General features: G+C 39.0%; 1 protein-coding gene across 1 annotated transcript in view; it reads left to right on the top strand.

The window, feature by feature from the left end:
* Positions 1 to 19,410, top strand: part of TPH2 (tryptophan hydroxylase 2) — a 56,908-nt gene that overhangs the window by 6,825 nt on the left and 30,673 nt on the right. Inside the window, exons 2-7 of the mRNA XM_014312354.1 lie at positions 2,779 to 2,931; positions 5,132 to 5,315; positions 5,424 to 5,524; positions 8,386 to 8,453; positions 14,486 to 14,682; positions 16,449 to 16,584. Of these exons, the coding sequence (XP_014167829.1) occupies positions 2,779 to 2,931; positions 5,132 to 5,315; positions 5,424 to 5,524; positions 8,386 to 8,453; positions 14,486 to 14,682; positions 16,449 to 16,584 (839 nt within the window). The remainder of the gene's footprint in view (positions 1 to 2,778; positions 2,932 to 5,131; positions 5,316 to 5,423; positions 5,525 to 8,385; positions 8,454 to 14,485; positions 14,683 to 16,448; positions 16,585 to 19,410) is intronic.

Genomic DNA, 19,410 nt, shown 5'->3' with positions numbered 1-19,410 from the left:
GCCGGGGGTCGGGTTCCGCCGAGGCCGCTGCCGGGCGGGCAGCCGTGCGTGCCCCTCGCTTCACGGACAGGTCAGCGGTCCCTCGGCAGCTGCAGGGGCCCGTGAAACTAACTTTGCTGTTGAATTAGTCCCCTTTCAAAACGCTGCCTTAAAAGTGCCATAAGTAACAGAAAAAGTTGCACGAGCAATACAAGCCTTACTGCAGAAATGAACCGTATTGCTGCTGGAATAATAGAAAAGAGCATCTGGTCCAGCTCAGATGGTTTTAAATGCTTGGATTTTGGTTAGTCCAGCGAGCTATACACATCAGCAGGGACTGCCTTTTCAGGGCGCTGGTAAGGCTCACAGCACGATCTGTAAAGCATCTTTGGCAAGACACAACTGCCGTGCACCCACTCTGCCTTGGTGCCGGTGGATTTGCTGCTGCGCTCCCGGCTTCTGCCGACGGGCAGGGCTGCAAGGACACGTGGGGACGCCGTGCCAGGGCACTGTGTGAGGGGGAATCACCGGGTCAGGAGATGGAAATGGTTCTCTGCAAGGTGGTGACAGGGGTGCATCAGGGGCTTGGGTGGTTTCAAGCATGGGACAAACTTCTGTGGGCTAACAGGTAAACGTATGTGTGACTAAATAAGGCAACCTGCTCTGAATACATGAAATATTTAGGATTATGGAGACTGCGACTCCAATAAAGTTTTGTAACAGATGAAGATTTTTATCACTTGAGTAAAACCAGCAGAGTACAGGGGTTTGTACCAGCTTAAAATTGGCCTGCTCTCCACAGTAAAATGTGAAATATCCCTATTTCTACATGCTCAGCTTCTATTTAAAACATTGAATTAAAGGGAATAAATTTGTTTTATTGTATTTATGTTTGAGTTACTTTCTTCACTGAATTCTACTGTAAATGACTTCTTTTCCTGAGGACTTCCACTTGCTCCAGATAATTAATTTTCATTAGGAAAGTTGGCCTGTTAGGCATTGTTTAATTATGAAGTGTACTAATGCACGTAGCTAATAAAATTAAAGTTCATCCTCCTCTACTGGGCTCATAACAAATAGGTGTTCATTCTAGTTTTCAAATGCTTGAGAGTGTCTTTCAGTCATCACTTTGGGTAATGCTCTCTTGAGAGTATTAGGGAACCTGTGACGGGCTTGGAAAGTGCTGAGTGCCTTTGTTTTCCAGAGGAACAGACAGTATTGAGATTCTGGAAAAACCACAGATGCTGTAAAAGCAGCACCTTTGTTACTTCATCTGGAAGTTGTGTGCTTGATGTATGTGAAAAGAACTTATCCAAATCCTAGATATTACTGAAGTTAAAACAAAAGTGACCTTCTCCATAACTATCCCTGGCCACACTTCCTACCATATCAGGTAGGAGCAGACTAATATAAGCTCAATTGCTAAAAAATAAACACCTGTGAAACCATTCATGTATCATTCTGCAAATAAATTGGCTTTCCAGGTTTTTTCCTTGTGTTCTATTAAACAATGAGAAAAGACCACAGGAACTGCTTAGCATGTCCTGTACCTGGTTTAAATGTGGCTGATTTCACCTATGCCATTTAAAGAGTGTTAAAAGATCTGTTTTAAAAAGCTGAATTTTCTGGTTATTTTCTGTAAGCTGCTTTACAATTTACTGAAGTACAATTTAATCAGTTTGAAACATTGAAATAGTATATGTTTTTAATGTGTATCTGCATATTTTTTGTGGATTATAACAAAGCAGTTAGCATCTCACTGGAGACTTAATTTCTTCAGGAGTAACAGCCTAAGTATTGGAAAATGCAGGGTGCTTTTTGAAAATCATGGTCAATGTTATAAAAATTGTCTATAAAGGCTGTACTGTTGGAACTTCAACAAGATTTAAGGTGATAAAATAACATTTTTTGGAAAATGATGACTGAAATTTCACTTAAAACAGTCTTGGACTCACAAATTCTGAGAAGAATATAAGAGTAGCCAAGGATGTTGCAATTTTCTGTATTTTTTGAGTTCCTCAGCTAACTCATCTTCTGCGGGGTGGAAAGTTTTTCACAATGAGAACAATCAGCCATTGGAATAATCTCCCAAGAGAAGGAGTGGATTCCCCAGCACTGGACAATTATAAGATTTGGCGTGACAAGGGTCATCTTGTCTAGACCATGCTTTTGCCAAGAAAAGTTGGACCAGATAATTCTTGAGGTCCCTTCCAACTCGGTAGTCTGTGTTGAAGTCTAAGCACTTCTGTTATCATTTGTATAATCAACAGAGTTTTGTTTTCTCAGGATGAATTGCATTACATGATAACATTAATTGTACTATGACAGAGAACATAAAGTTTTGGCTTTAAATGTAACAATGGTCCATACAAAAATACAGACCAGTGCACATTTTCATAAATTGACTGATACAGGTTAGGATAGCATCCCTGTGATTTTGCAGCAATATTCAGGTTTCAATAACTGATCTGCAGGCTTTACCAGTAATTTAGACTGTCTCCATTTGCTTCACATCTACTTCTAATGATAATATTGCCCAAATAATGCCATCATATAGGTATCCCATTTATGCTTTTCCTTAGACTTCTAAAAATTTTTTGTATGACCTCTTACACAATCCTCTCTAGCAGCTGCCTTTAACCTGTGATTCTGATTTCAAGTAAACACACAACCTTTTCTTTCAAATTAAGCCGGGATGAGTTATGTTCAGCTATTTTCAAACAAAAATTTCTCTCTCTTGTGGGAAATTTCTCTTGCCCACTTTCATCTGAGATGACTGTGTTTTTTATCCGTTTGTAGCTAAACAGATTGAGTTCTGGGAAAAATGAGGAGAAGAAAGAGAATAAGGGAAATGGGAAAGGTGAATCTGCATCTGAAGGTGGAAAGACAGCTGTGGTGTTTTCCTTGAAGAATGAAGTTGGTGGATTGGTGAAAGCTCTCAGACTCTTCCAGGTAACGCTCACAAATCATTTATGCTGGCCGGACTGAGGAGGTCTACTGAGGTCAGGCTCTTTGTTGATATCAATCTAATGGACCATGGCAGGAAGAATAGAGTGCAGCTACACTCGCTCTGCAGAACTGAATAAAAGTAACTTAAAATTTTATGGACCATTGAACAAAGCATTTTGAGCTTGTGAAGGATTTCCTGAAATAAAATTTGACAGTGATGCTGATGTTCACATGGTTCACTTTAGGTTTCTGATGTGATTCTCAATACTGTAAATTAGATTTGAAGATGTCTGTGCAGGCCACAATGAAAGGAGTCGCTTTCAGAGAGGAGTTTGGAATCTAATACAATCAGGTGATGCTGGTGGCAGCCTTGCTTGGTCTTGAAATTAGAGAGGCCTTTAAGTGTTTGCAGGGTCAGGGTTTTAGGTGTCTAACTGGGATGCAAATTGTGAGGTATTGGTTCCCACATACATCTCCATGCAATCAGTGCTTGTCGGTCAGACTCCTGGGCAGAATGCTTGGAGGTGTGTCTGAGGGTCATTAAAGCAACATGATGAAAGTCTTAAGTTGTTCAGTCTGTGCAGTGAAGAGAAAGTTAGGAGGTGGCTTGGAGCCTGCCTCTCAGGCCAGACCATCAGAGGCAGGTAAGTGTAGGACCACTGGGTGCTACCAGCCCTCACTCATAGTGGCTGGCTCTGGGAACAGATTCCCAAGGCTGGGGTAGGTTAGACACGTAGATTCTCTAGCCAAGAAAAAGAGGTGAGTTAGATCCACAGGAAGGAGACTGCCAGGAAGCAGGGTGTTTGACAAAAAGAGGGGAAACCTAAGTGAGTCAAAAGAACTTGCAGTAGGAATTGTGTTTTCAATGCAGCTGTTCTCTAAGGGTTAAGTGTCCAAGTGCATCTCTGGCTAAAATGCTGGTATGGGTTCCTAGCTGAAATTCTGGATTTAAACATCTGCTACCCCTTCCTGGGAATAAGCGTAGAATGCACTCTGGAAGATGTGGCAGGGATCCACCCCCACCCATGTAGTCCTTAACAATTTGAGTATTGCAGGAGGGAGTGCAGGGGTTTGTTCTCAACTTAACTTAGGGAAAACAAAATTGAATTTTTTATGTGATTGGATTGCTACACTGCATACACATTTATAGAGCATGCCAGTGAAAGAACTATATCTGTATATCCAGAAGTGTAAAAACAGACACTGCTGGTTGGCTTTGCCAGAGGACACCTCCACCTGAAATGGACATTTACGTAAAATACAGTGGGCAATCGGAAATACAGACGTGAATTTCTTCCTATTTGGAAGTCAACAAATGTTTTATTGGCTTCACAGAGTAAGTGCAAGTATAGCTGTGAAAAGTAACAGATAATTTCTGTCTAGCAAGGAAAAGGAAAAATCAGAGTCCATTGGAGGTCAGTCACATTAAGAACTGACCATCTAATCCAACCTCCTGTTTTGAAGCAAGGCTCTTAGATCAGGTCAGCCATGGCATGTTATGGTTATCTATCTCTGTATGATACCCTTGGCAGACCAGTAGTTGTGGTGGGAGAGAGCCCATAGGAAAGTTTTCCTGTTAGAAGTATTTACACTGTGATGTTTGTTGCATGATTTGCATTTGATGGGGACATTGAAATAGAGAATAAATTGAGTTAGATTTTAATTATATTGCTGTTAACCCTTCATGTTATTGATAATTGCACAGTAGATAGGTGAGGATTGATACATGTCTATTCTCACAAAAATATTTTCTTCCTCATGTAGTAAGGCACATCAAGTAGTGTATTTAATAACATCTGTTTAAAGAAGCACACTCAATTGTATTTAAATTAACATTATTATTATGTAAATTTCCAATTAAAATTGCACTAGAATTTAATATTTATAGCAAAGATAAATATAAAATTGCATTAAATTAAAAAAAGTGTTATACTGTTCTCTGTAAGAGATTGTTTTTGTAGACAAAATGAAATCGTTACTTGGTTTTCTTCATTAAAAATAATTTTATTTTTACTTTCCACGTAAGATTTTTTTTGTCATCAATTTTTAGTATGTGTCACTAAGTAATCCTGTAAATAGAAAAAGGGAGTACTTTCAATAAAAAGGCCTTTTAGTAACTGGAAAAACTTTCCTAAGGGATGTGCCACCAGTATTCCTCTTCTGTGTATGTCTGTATTTCATCTGGTGTTTCATCTTTCCACAGGAAAAACACGTGAGTATGGTTCATATTGAATCACGAAAATCAAAGAGAAGGAATTCAGAGGTGGAAATTTTTGTGGACTGTGACTGCAGTAAGAAAGAATTTAATGAACTGATCCAGTTGCTCAAGTTTCAAACTAATATAGTATCTCTCAATCCACCGGAAAACATCTGGACAGATGAAGAAGGCAAGGCTGTTTGTGTACCACTTGGTTTAGACAATGACAGATGTTTTGCACAGGTATCTCCATCATCTTACACTCCAGTGCGTTCAATTTGCATTCTGTCTCCTACAGATCTCGATTGTGTCCCTTGGTTCCCCAGGAAGATCTCTGAGTTAGACAAATGCTCTCAGAGAGTTTTGATGTATGGATCTGAGCTGGATGCTGATCACCCCGTAAGTGTAACACAAGATTGTCCTGTAGATGATTTGTTGGGTTATTTGCCAGTCCAGTAAAAAGCCTATGACTGCTGATTGTTTTCAGAAGATGAGGACTGGTTTCTCTTTGGTAGTTTCGGTGAATTAATTTTCCTTTTCTGTAGAAAGATACACAAAATTCAGGTCCTCCACTAAACTTATTCATTGTTTAGCAAGCATATTCCCTTTTGTACTGCTTGCATTTAAAAAAAATGATGTAATTGGTTGATAGATTTCAAACTTTAGGTCAATATGACCTTCAGTTCTGCGAGAAGTAGCTCTTGGGTAAGAATTGCTATTGTCAATAGGTGTCAGAGAAGAAAGAATTATGAAAGAATTATTTGGCACTTAGGAGGTAATTACAAGATAAAATAGAGAAACATGTTCCTGTTTTTGGTGAATGCAGCAAATGAGAAGGTGTCTTACATTGTTTCTCAAAATCTCCTGACTTTGGTGGCAGGAGACAAGTCTGCATGCACAAATGGTATCTGTAGTAGTGTCAAATGCTTAATGCAAAAGACAGAAGAAAAGGATTTGTTATTGTTTTTTTTTTTTCGCTAATGGCTATAAATGCTTAACCTCTGAGTCTTTAGAGGGCAGATGATTGCAAGCATTTGTGTTAAAATACTTTCCCTTTCTATAAATCCAAGTTTCTACCTCTGAATGACTTGACTGAAAGATACTGGTGGTAGATAGTTATATTAATTCCTAAAATAGACTGGATTAAACTGGTACTGTCCGAAATTTCCAGCTAAAAGGAAGTAGGCAGTGAACTAAGATATCTGACCATAAGACTGTTTTGTAATAGAATTAGATTAAACTCTAGCTGTAGATGTTAATTTCCTTTGTTTTTTGCTGCACACATTTGGTGCTGTGGTGGGAGCTCAGGCACAGATCCTCACCCCTGTGCACACAAGCCAAATGGAAACCATCACAAAGATCCATGGCAGCCCCACTCTCTCTGGTGTCACCTGCCCACATACCAGCCACGATCATCATCATCATCACCTTGCTGGTTCTCAGCCTCCTCTATCACGTGAGATCCCTTCCCATACTGAGGGCCCATAGTCAGGGAGCACATTCCTGAATCCTGGTTTCTCCTCTGTACTTTTTGATGACAAACTAGGATTTAATTCGCATTTTTTCCAAAAGGAAAAGACTGTTGATTATCTTCAACCGTTTACCCTAATTTGGTTCAAACAGAGGCTGTAGAGATAGCTCATTCCAGCTGTGAGTTTATGGCTCTGACAGGCCATTAGATGCTGTTTTATGTTCTGAGCTGGTACCTTTATTAAATACTTGAGCGCTCTGCTGAAAATTCTCCTTCAGTTTTACAGAAAACAAAAAAAGACATTTACATCATATGAATATATATTTTACACTTGGGAGGACTCTTACAAACACAATTTACACACCATTTGTTAGCCTATGCAGCATGCTAGATGTTAGAAATGGGGTAAGACCCTTAAATCTGTAACTTTGAAAGACCACTCCAGTTGCCTGCCCTGTTCCTTAGTAGTGGCATGTATGTGCCAGGGGACCAAAGAGAATTATCCTATTGCGGAACCTGTAAGGATAACACCACTTCAACAGCTTAGCCTTAACCCACTCCATAATGGCTAATGATTTCAGTCTCAATTTCATTACACTTGACAGGTTTTTAAGTCTCCTGTGCTGTCTTCCATCACTTTCCAGGTCTCTTGAATGGTCTTCATTCAGTAACCCAACATTTGCCTCAATAGGTATTAAGAAGACAAGGAGGCTCCCCCAGATTACAGCAACTTTTTGCAAGTCAAAGAAGCTTTTCTGTGTAGGAGTGAAGGTTTGAAGGCTTTCTGTAGTCCTGTAAAATCATCCCATCCTCGATCCCAACAACTGTCCCCAGCTGTGGGACAGTATGATGGGACAGTAAAATGTCTCCTGAGTTTTATGGAAGCTCGTACAAGTATTTCAAATCAAGCAATGATATCTTTTAATTTGTTTCAGTATTTTGCATGTCTATGTGAGCACTAAGGAAAAAAGACATTTTAATTTTCAGCATTTTAATTTTCAGGGGGAACCTTAAATGCACTTTTTGGGCTACTAACTGGGTAACATAGATAATTCTTTAACCCTTTTTTATCTTCCATGGGTTGGCAGTTCTACTTTGAAAATTAGTTTACTCTTGTAGTCCAAACCTGAAGTATCTTTATATTTTATAGATATAGAAGAGATCTTGTTCTAATTTTGAGTAGCTCAAAGAGCTGTAACTGGTCAGCATGTATGTGTTATACAACTCTTTTGCTCTTAATGTGGAAAAGATGTGAGCCTACTGTAGCCCACGAGGTAGAGCCCTTCCTTTGTAACTCAAACTGGTGCTGGGTGCTGATGGTTCAGTTCCTAATGTGTTGGTTAAGATGGCAAATGCTGCAAAAAGAATCTTCAAAATAAGTTGCATATGATCTTTAGATGCTTGATTCTAGTGAAGAAAGATTATAAAGAGCAGGTAGATTATTGTGCTATGCACCTGTGTGTAGATCTCAGTTCAGATCAAGGAAAACATGAGTGAGATAAAATGACAGGAAAAATGTTTTGCTTTTCAACATCTTGGATGAATGACTGTACTTATGCACAAAGCTCTCTTGAAAGAACTCCTGTGGAACTCTGGTGAAGAAAAAAAAAAGGAAAAAAAAGAAGAAAAGAAAAGAAAAATCCTTATTTTCTCCTGCAGTCCAGTAGACAGTGTAAATCAAAATACAATGCAACTAAGTACTAAAGAAACATTTCAATGATTTATTTTATAATTCTTACAGCTAATTTTATGTCCTTTTTGTAAATTACTCTCTTTTTCCTTGCTTAAGGGATTTAAAGACAATGTCTATCGACAGAGAAGGAAGTACTTTGTGGACGTTGCCATGAGCTATAAATAGTAAGTACTGGCGTAATTCTTCCCTGTGCTGCTGACTAGTTAGAATTCATGCTCTACTTAATTCTGTAGGATGAAGTTTAACAGTAGACAAAGTCATCCTTTAAACTTTGACTAGTTTAGTGTAGGCTATAAATTACGAACCTGATGCCTGGAATCCCCTTACATTTTTGATACAGCTACAGGCAAGTGAAGCATTTGAAAAGCAAGCACTCTCTCTTTTAGCATTTTATTCACAGCTGCTTAAACTTTGGAAAATATTTTACAGATATTTGCATGCCTTACTGACAAGCTGATGCACTGCTAAATCACACATATCTAGCATCCATACATAGTTGTAAGAGCTCACTAACCCCAAAATTATTCTTTTCTTTTGATGCACGTACTATACTGGGCTGAGGCCAATTGCATGAGGTTCAACAAACCAGGTGCCAGGTCCTGCACTTTGGTCTCAACAACCTGCAGTGCTGCAGGCTGGGAGAAAATTGGCTGAAAGCTGCTCAGTGGAAAAGGATCTGGAGGTGCTGGTCAGCAGCATCTGACCATGAGCCAGCAGTGTACCCAGGGGGCCAAGAAGGCCAATGGCATCCTGGCCTTTATCAGAAGTGGTGTGTTCAGCAGGACCAGGACAGTGATTCTCCCTGTGTACTCAGCACTGGTGTGGCCACACCTTGTCCTGTGTCCAGTTCTGGGCCCCTCACTGTAAAAAGGACATCGAGGTGCTGGAGTGTGTCTGGAGAATGGCAATAGAGATGGTGAAGGTGCTGGAACTCAGGTCTGATGAGGAGTGGCTGAGGGAGCTGTGGTTGTTTAGCCTGGAGAAACGGAGACTCAAGGAAGACCTTATTACTCTCTACAAGTGCCTGCAAGAAGGTTGTGTGAGGTGGGGGTTGGCCCCTTCTCTCAGATAACAAGTGACAGGATGAGAGGAAATGGCATCAAGCTGCACAAGGGTTTAGACTGGATATTAGGAAACTTGTTTATTGAAAGGGTGGTTGGGCTTTGGAGTAGGCTGCCCAGGGAAGTGGTGGGATTACCACCCCTGGAAGTGTTCAAAAGGTGTTTGGATGTGGCATTTTGGGACAAGGTTTAGTGGTGAACATAGTAGTATTGGGTTAACAGTTGGACTTGGCAATCTTAGAGGTCTTTTCCAACCTTAGAATTTTATTATTCTATGATTCTACTGGATGCTGCAAAATGCCATTTATCGGTTTTGCCAAAATAGCTCTAAATTTCTTTGAATTTAGTCAGTGCATTTCTGTATAGTTAGAGAAGCTGGTGGCTTGTCTGCACAAGTACACTGCAAGTGTTTTCTCATTCTGTTTTTTTCCCCCCATTTCAAGTCAGTATTTTCAATTTGCTACAGTCTCTGGAAGTTAGGAAACTTGCTGTTCTACCTACAAACACCTACTGTGTTGCAATTTTCTTGTCACTGAATCACTCAACTAGTTCTAATCCTACTTTAGATTTTATTTGCAACAGGTTTAAACCCTCATTCTCAAGGGAAAGAACATATTAATTTCATGCTCTTTTCCATTTTCTTTTCTACACTTCTTTAAGTTTTTCATTTTTTCTCCTTTGAGATTTCTACCTATGTGGTTTAAGAATGTGAAATGTGCAATTTTTTCCCCACTTATAGGAGGCACATCCTATCAGGAATGAAGTCAAAACTGAATTTCTGAAGGTTTTTGAGTATAAGGCTATTATACAGCCTGCAGGAGGCTGGGGGGACAGAAGGATTAAGTCTGCTTTTGACCATATAATTCTAATTATATTTTTCCTCTACTGTTGTCCCGAGGCAGTCTTTAAGCTATTACCAGTGTTACACACGTGTAGGTGCTAGTGTTCTATCCCCTTTCTTTCTGCCCGCAGTGGTATTTGTTTAGCTGGGTGCTCACGACATCCATCTAGCACACTGAGCCGCTGCCTGCTGGGGCAGGTGTTTATTAGTAGAGATCTCTAGGCTGCCCAGGTAAGCCCTGAGTCTAGCCAGCTTTCAAATGTAAATTGAGATAGCTTTTTTCTTAGAATGTTTGTTTAAAGCTGATCGATTTCTTATCTTTCTTTTAGTCTAATGCTTGCAGTGAAGTCAGTGCTTCTTGTCACTTACTGCAATGTGAAATGTCAAGTGGATACCTGTGGATGAGGGCAGGCTGTGTGTGCTCTTAGGCTCTTTCAGTAAGTGGGATAGCTCTCCATTTATCCATGATGGTGGCAGTAGTGCTGTGCATTTCACAGCTGCTAACTTGCTGGTAAGATCTTCTTTCTTTCTCCCTCTCAGCTGCCTAAGTGCTGGAAAGGTGATGCAGCTGGCTTACTAAGCAGTAGTTGGTCTTCTGCTTCAAAGTGTGGCCTTTTTTTCCATGCTGAAACCAGAAGAGAAATACCTTTTTGCAAAACAACAGAAAGTAATCCTGCATATTTCCAGAAAATAAAACAAATCAAGGAAAGGAAAATCTTTTCCTTCTTTAGATTTTGAAGGCTTAAGAAAATTTTTTGCAGACACATTGCAAAAATGACACAATCCAAACCAGAGCTTATTTGAGGACCAGATCTTGTACTTCAGCAAAACTTCTCAAACGTACACCATCATTCCACTCATCTTTTCAAACCTTTAAAAGATTGCAAACTTGTCCTATTATTATAAAAAGAAAGAAAAGAAGAGGCTTCAAATATTCTTTGGCACCAGAAAAACTGGGAGACCAGTGCTTAGGGCAGTTATCTAACATGCGTCAAAATCTCATTCATACTTCAAGTCTCCTGCGCTGGTTATCCTTACCCCCAGGCATGTGCTGTGTCTGCTGGTCTGTACAGTCAGTCTGTCTCTGGGTATCCATGGAGAGACGGCCCAGGGAGACAGCCTCAGCATCCCGTTGCAGCACAGCCCAAACCATGCTGAGAAAGGGCAAATCAGCTCAGGGAAAGCTGTGCTGCTACAGCTGGGCTGTTTCTGCTACCCACACTGTGGAACTGAGAGTTACTATAGGTGTCTTGACCCTTCATCAAAGTCTTGTGACACTCTCTTCTGTTGTCTAATGACTATTTACTTATTTCCACAAAAAGAACAGCTCTTTTACAAGGGCTGCCCTCCTTGGGGATAACATCTCTCAATGTCTTCCAGGCAAGTGACTTTCCTAATCACTTACTTAGGCTTGGTGTGTTTCTGCTTTTCATTTTCCATTGTAAAAAAACCAAAAACCCACTTTTGTTTCCTTAAAAAAACCCAGAGATCTGGCTGCAAGGAATTGGCTCCATAAAAAGTTGAGTTGAAAATCCCAGATCAGCATTTCCTTTATGAATTGCTACTGTTCTATAGTGGTAGATGCTTTGCTTTGCTTGAACATAAAGGGGTGTCCGTAACGAAGAGAGAGAGAAAAAAACATTACCAAATGAACCTGAAGGAGCAAGTATTTGCTGGAGCAGGCTGTTAAGGGAAAAGACATGTTAATAGAGCACAGCAGTGAAGATCAGCTGTGTGAAATAAATGGACCAAAAAAGCAATAAAAAAACCATATTCCTCCTTCCTTTACTTAGGTTCTATCCTAAAGAGAGTGAAAATGCGTTAATCTTGCTAATTAGTCCTTTGAGACTGATTAGGGTTTGAAAAAGTGTTGCGAAAATTAAATCTGTAGGAAACATATGATGTTTAGGAGGGAATTAATAATATGAGTTGATAGCTCATGACCGTGGCAAAATAGAAAGACCCTATTTTAATAAGGAGAAATAAAAATTCAGATTAGGTTAGCTTGTAGAGTCATCTTAACCACAAGGAAACTGGCTATGCAGATTGGCCATTTCCATGATTTATTGAAATGTTTGAGTGTGAGGTGAATCTTGCATGTTGAAATAAGAAGGTAAGAAACATCAAGTTTGCAGACGTGAGGGAAAAATGCATAGATCTTCCCACAAGTCTGGCTGCCTTGATTCTCTCTATAAAGAAAGCAGTATCATGATCAGGTGGAAATAAGATCAGCTCTCCTAGGCATGAAACCTATTAAGGAATTAATGTTCAGTGAACCTTACTTCAGTACTAATGAATTAATTGGAACAATAACTAAGTTATAAACCTTTTAGTGAGCAGTGAGTAAGCTTCAGATCCTTGATTGTGTTTATGCCTTTCTAGTGACAGGCTAGATAGAAACATGAGCTTTTCCACTGGTAAAACATATCTTCCTGTTTAATGTGCCAGTGCTGACCCATACTGGTAGTATCCATAGTAGAGGTCAGGCCTAAGGAGAAGGGATGAGGCTGCGTATTCTGGCAGAAGCAAATACATGGAGTAGCAACCTGCTTGTATCTGTCATGTACAATACAATTCAGAATAGCTATGCAATGTTTTTCCATGAGCTGGCAAGCAGCTTAAGGCTGACGAACTGTTAAGGGGGAAGACAGATACTAGACCTGAAGGGCTCTCTCCCACTGCAGGATGGGCACAGACCCAGTGCAGCTCCTGTGGATGAGAAATACTTCACTAAACGTGTTGCAATTCTTGTCATGTCTGCAAAAGTGGCTGGCAGGGAACTAGTACACGTATTGGATATTCAGCAGTCCCTACCAAGTACGAGCACCTCATACAAAGTTGCCTTTGACTGACAGATAACTGCCATGGATCAAAATCCTTTGATATCATGAAAGGCAAGGGGATTAAATGGTAAGTTTTCAATAAAGATGAGGGGACAACCACAATGAATGTAGGGCAGATGATCCTCTCTTGTGCATGTAGGGACTGCATAGCAGCAATCAAATGTGACATGAGGGCTTATTCCTTGTTACCTGGTACAGTGGAGACAGGATTATGAATTGCACAGCAGCCGCCAGCAAGAGGCCGGCACTGTGGTTCTCCTGCTGCAGTGGAGCTGCCCGTGCCTGATGTGCCTGCTCAGCTGCTGTCCGTGGTACTGGGGAAGCTGCAGCACTGCGCTGGGAGTGCCCACGCTGCCAGCCCTGTGGCAGGAGAGTGAGAGATAAGGACTGATGGAGCGGAGGCGGATGCTGTGAATCCCTTTGCCAATCTGTATGTCGTTACAGTGCCAGAGAAGATGCCTGAGGAGAAGGCAGATTGCAGAGATTGCACACTCTAGATTGTGAATATTAATTCCAGAGGAACTCTTAAAACATTTCAAGGGGCAATTAATGACGTGAGGTGATGGCCCATGGCCATGTCATGGGAAATTCCTTACAGCTAAATACAAGGCAGTGCAAGCTGGAAGGATCTCTTAGCACTGTTCACACTATCAGTCAGTTTTGAATTAACTGTAGCTACTCAAGGCAAATATTGGATGAAAGATTTGCATGTATCCTGGAAGGCTCCTGCTTTCCAATGTCTGTACATCTGTGCAAGCAAGAGGGGGCAGAAGAACAAGGCAGAATCAAAACAAAAGGAGAGATGTATTTAAAGGTTTAGTTTCCTCTAGGCTGGGCTGCTGCCTCTGTGATGAGCTTCCTCCTAATATAGTCCTGCATGAATTCAGGGTTCCAAACATATCTGCATATGTAAGCAACTGTCTAAGCAATAAATACACATTTTTAAAATTGGATCCGTACATTTCTAAGTGTCTATGTAATTGCCTAATCTTGACCCAGCACTTGTTGCTGTGTGAATATTATGTATTTTAAAGAATGGATAGAGAATGTAGCCTGTTGAAGGTCTTACTCAATCTACATGTTAGACTGAATCAGGATCTACAGCCATCCACTTGCAAAGGTACCAGTGGCAGTAAGTGGAGAAATATTAGTCTGGTATAGGAGCATGGTATATAAGAAATCCATCTTTCTACTAGGATACGTACAAAGATTAAGAAGCAATGAGATTGCTTAGAAACAATTCTTAAGGAAATGATAGAATATGTACATCGTAACATCAAGAAATAATTCTAAGGAAGAAGCACCAAGCTGCCAATTAAAAATAGTTCAAATAGTTTTAATAGTGTCATTTGCCTTTATTAAAATAATACTTTTTGTGGAAATATTGCTATTTACAATCTGCCTACAGTCTGCTTGTATTTGGATGTATTTAATATTTTTTTTTCCAATAGTGGTCAACCCATTCCAAGAGTGGAGTACACAGCTGAAGAAGTTAAAACTTGGGGGGTGGTATTTAGGGAACTCAGTAAACTCTATCCCACCCATGCTTGTCGTGAATATTTAAAAAACTTTCCTCTGCTGAGCAAGTACTGTGGATACAGAGAAGATAATGTGCCTCAGTTGGAAGATGTTTCTATTTTTCTTAAAGGTAAGATTCATATTTGGTTTATCAATTGATATGGTTTCATGAAAACACTTTTTTGTTGGTATGGAGTACAAAGCACATTGAATGAAAAGACTTAGAGCACTGTCAGTGGCCTTCAGTTTAGCCTGAAGTATCATTCTGGTTTTGGTGTTCTCTGTGGCAGAGTTTTTGGAGTCAAGACAGTTTTATGTAGATATTTGCAAGTATGAAATGGAGAGAAATTAATCAGCTGCACATGTAAAAGCATGATGTTATCTTGTACAGGGAGAAAACCCTTCGGTTTGGTGGAAAGGAAAACCAGAGTTAGTGATAGATGGGGGCTTCTGATAACCGCACTGGGCATCCCCCAAATATCCAGGCAGGAAAAAGGGGGAGTCAAATGCCAAGATAACTGAATTTAAAGAGGGCAGGTGTGACACACTCTTGTGTAGCCTGATGAATATGAAGTTTCCTGAGTGCTTGAGACCTCATGCAGCTAATCCTTTTTTTCATATGTTGAAAAAGATGCGTTGGACACAGTAGGTGATGTGGTGCTTCTCTTTCATTTTTTAAGGATCAGTGTATTACATATTTAAGTTAAAAAATAAATTCTTATTTTTAATTTGTAAATTGGAATGTAAATGTAAATGTAAATTTGCAATAGAAATGCATCCCATATGGACAATGTGGTAGACATGGAGATGTTTTTAGCTCTGGAGGAAGAGCCACCGAAGAGTTAATTTAAGAGTTTAATTTCTCCTCAAAAGTCCCTTCAGATACACATATTTGTTTCTTAAACTTTTTACTCAGGAACTAAAATATTATAAAGACAGGTGTTTGAAAAAAAAATAAACCAACTTATGTGCTGGTAAGAGAATAATTAGCAAAGCATTTTATCCAAATATATATATCTGGACAAGCTAAAGGAAGTAAAGAATTTATAATGACAAGCTTACTTTCCTCAGCCTGCACTTCATCCATAATTCTTATCTGTGAAAACCTGCATTTGCTATTAGCTGACTTATCATTTCTTGAATTTGATTGTGTCCTTCTGTGTCTCTCATGTATTGTGTTATAGTCACTAAGGAATGATACCAAATTGTACAGATTTTTTTCTCCCTAGCTAGAAATTCAAAATCTCACACTTGTTTCAGAAATATGTTTTCAGACTACATAGAGCAGGTAGTAGTGCCTGTTGCAGAAAAATTTGAAACATTGTCCTGTAAAAACTTTGAAAGAATAAAGAATTAATTTTTGAGAGAAACATACTTTTTGAAATCACTGAATCTGAAACTGTTTCACTCTGGGACTAATCTGAAAAAAGAACACTGTTAAATATTTCAATGAGGATCTTAAATATAAAAATCAATATTTTATTGACACAAACAATATTTTATGTGTAAAAAATAAGGACAGATTTGTTTTAATCCTATTCTGTTCTGTTAGCTTTTTAACATATTTTGCATATTTTCCAATATGGAAAGTTCTCTCCCATTTGGTACCAGACAAAAATTTTTGTTCTTAAAATTTTAACGACATCACATGGTACCTTAGCATTTTTTTCTAGACAGAGATATTCAGACCAACTTTGAAATACCTCAAGTTGTTTTCATTATACATATGCTAGCAATGCAAAATACTTCTTGCATGTAATAATTGAAAATTATGTCTGGTGATCATCAAGTTTCTTTGTGTCATGCTTCTGGTAGAATAATTAATAACAAATCTGTCACCAGAAAGTGATACAGAGATCTATGTAATGTGGCCTTTTATTATCTCTCTCCCTTCAGAGAGGTCTGGCTTCACAGTGAGACCAGTTGCTGGATACCTGTCTCCCCGTGACTTCTTAGCTGGCTTAGCCTACCGAGTGTTTCACTGCACGCAGTACATCCGGCATGGCTCGGATCCCCTCTACACACCGGAACCGTAAGTGCTGCCTTTGCTTTAGCACTGAGAAAACATCCTCACCACTTTCTTAATGGAGCCAACTGAATTTGGCAAGATTGAAAAGAGGTACCTTTCTACAAAATGTGAAATTCTTCTTACACTGTTGATGACAAAATCCTTCACACTGGCGAGCCAGAATTTAATTCAAAGTTTTTTTCCTTGACTTTTTACAAGGGTCTTAAATAACTGGGTTATTTATATAGTGGGTCAGAAATACTATTTAAATTATATTTCAATGGAAAATGGAGTTTTCACCTAAAATTTTTGAAAAAGCATCTACAATTTTATTTTTCTGCTGGACAGCTAGAAAGAAGTCGTGGAAAAAAAAATCCCTGAATATCTTGAAAAAGCCCTGCTTTCAGAATTTTAATTCGATCTTCTGTGTTCCTATTTTTTATTTCTTTGGACCAGGTTGCCCAGCTGAACTTCATTTCTCTCTTATAACACCACAGAAGCAAGACATGGAGCACTATTCTTTTACCAAGAGAGAGTATTAGATACAAAGCTTGTTACAGGGAAATTATGCCAGAAATAGGAAACACTTTAATTATGACTTTTATGGGACAGCATTGAAGCTTTTCCAAAACAGAACATTGCAAGTTAGTAAGAAATATTTTGGTATATGGGCTTTTGATTAAAAGAGGGGAAAAAGAAGATCAAAGAGATTGTAGTTCTTGTCTTGGGTTATATATGTTGTATTCTGCGCAGTAATAGCAGAACCGTACCTGTCATTTAGATAATATGGAGGTAGTTTTACCAAAGGTATTTTCTGATCCTGTAACCACAGGAGTGACATTTTTTGCATTGAATCAGTCATCAGACAGTTAGCATGAAATTGTAGCTGTGGTTTAATCCGCTTGGACTACTTGTTTGATTTTTTCCAAATTTACACAAAGGATTAATGCATATATATATTCAGCTCCAGTCCCATAAACATTTGGACCCATGCCTAGGTTTGATTTCATGAATTGACTGCCAAAACCATGGAGTAACATTTTTGAATATAAAAGGTTTAATGGCACTGCATGCCAAGCTGTATCTAAAAATGTGGTAGCTTTATTCTGGCAGGAGTCACCAGATGGTGCTGTTAGACACTTCTCTACCTTTCTCCTCAGCATCTGAATATGGCGAAGTACTTGCCTTGCTGAAATGTTCTGAGGCTAGCTTTGTGTGCATGTTTCTTTTGGAAAGGAGCTGGTGATCCCTGAAGGAATTCAGTGACTTCTATAACCTCTGTAATTAGAACTTAAATCTCTTAAATTTGTAGGAAAATTGATAGAATGGAAAATTTTGAAAGGAGGGCTTGGAAGGAAGGAAGGGCTGAACTTCTTCGGGTCTATTTAAAAATATCTGTAGATATTTCAAAAAAATAAATGATGCAAGGGAAGTACCAGGCTTTGCATCAATTATTTCCTGTCCTGTGGGAAGCCAATGTTTCAGGCTGCAGCATGTACCAGTGTTCAGCAAAAGAATGATGACGTTTATTAACTTAGTACAAACTAGAAGAACATTTTCATCTACTGATAAGAGATTTAGGTACATAACTCCAACAGGATAAAAGCAATAACATCTTCCAGGAAGCAATTATGTGCATCTGCGCTTTTCCTGATGTTCTCTGGTTCATTGATTTGTGTATTTGAGAGCCCTGCAATTTTCAGGATGCTGCTTACATTCAGAATTATGCAGTGGATCATAGCTGATCCTTAATAGTAGTGGCAGCTGCTTCTTGGGTAACCTTTCTGGTCATGCTGTCTGGAAAGTCGCTGAGTAATAACAACAGTTGAATTAGAATGAAGGTTTTTATTCCTTATTTGGGCTGAACTTAAAAATACAGGTTATAGTCTTAACCTACTGGTTCACATTAGTTGAGTAATAAGTACTGACTACCTGGAACTCCACAGGAAAATTTTGACAATCCCTTTAAAAATGTGTTTAGGTTTCTTTACATAACATAGAACACACAGTAAGTGTTACCAGAAGTGTAGAGTGAAAGCCTAGTGCTTTTTTAAATCAATGGCAAAACTAAATTGACTTGAGTGGGGACAGCTCTTCATCTTCTGCAGTAGCTGCAATGCCCTGAGATCTCCTGGTTGATATATGGGGCCATAATGAGGTTTGCTGCAAGTCCTGGCTGGTGAATGTTGCATTTCAATGATATAAACCAGGTAAAAAGGCTCCCTTTGACTTCAGTGGGCTTTCCATCAGATTTAACACCTGGGCTACAGAGCTAGATACAAATTAGAGAGTTCATTTGGTTTGATCTGTATCACTACCATATGCATTTTAAAACATATTTCTTCCTGATTTTAATTATGTTTCTACTACATTCACAGAGCTATGTAGATTTCTTCTGCTTTACTAACTAATTTACTTCAAGAAAAATCTTTTGCTGTGAAAAGTGCATTACAAAAATCTTATTTTCTCTGAGCAATGTGTGTGAATAAATTAAAGGAACTTAATTATTTTCAGAATAAGACAAAATAAAAGAATCAGCCTTGGTAGTTAAGCAAAGAATTATATTGTTTAGACTATCTATAAAGGGCCAGTCTGACAGGGAAGTCTAAAAGACTCCAATGACAATCCCAAGTATTGGTTCATGTTTCTGCCTGAGAGATTTTGTGGTTTGGGGGTTTTTTGTTCATATTCTTTTTGCTTTAAGCTCCCCTCTTTGTAACTGTACATTCAAAATACTACTTTGCATAGCTTTAATGGAAGAATCTACAAACTAAAGACATGAGAGAAATATCTTCTGCCTCCTCATTCTTTTCCCCTTGCCAAGAGAGACAAGTTAATGGGATTAGGCTT

Source organism: Geospiza fortis, unplaced genomic scaffold (assembly GCF_000277835.1).
Source record: "Geospiza fortis unplaced genomic scaffold, GeoFor_1.0 scaffold166, whole genome shotgun sequence".
Taxonomy (NCBI): domain Eukaryota; kingdom Metazoa; phylum Chordata; class Aves; order Passeriformes; family Thraupidae; genus Geospiza; species Geospiza fortis.
Note: the sequence above shows the minus strand (reverse complement) of the source record. Positions and strands in the feature narration are given on the sequence as shown.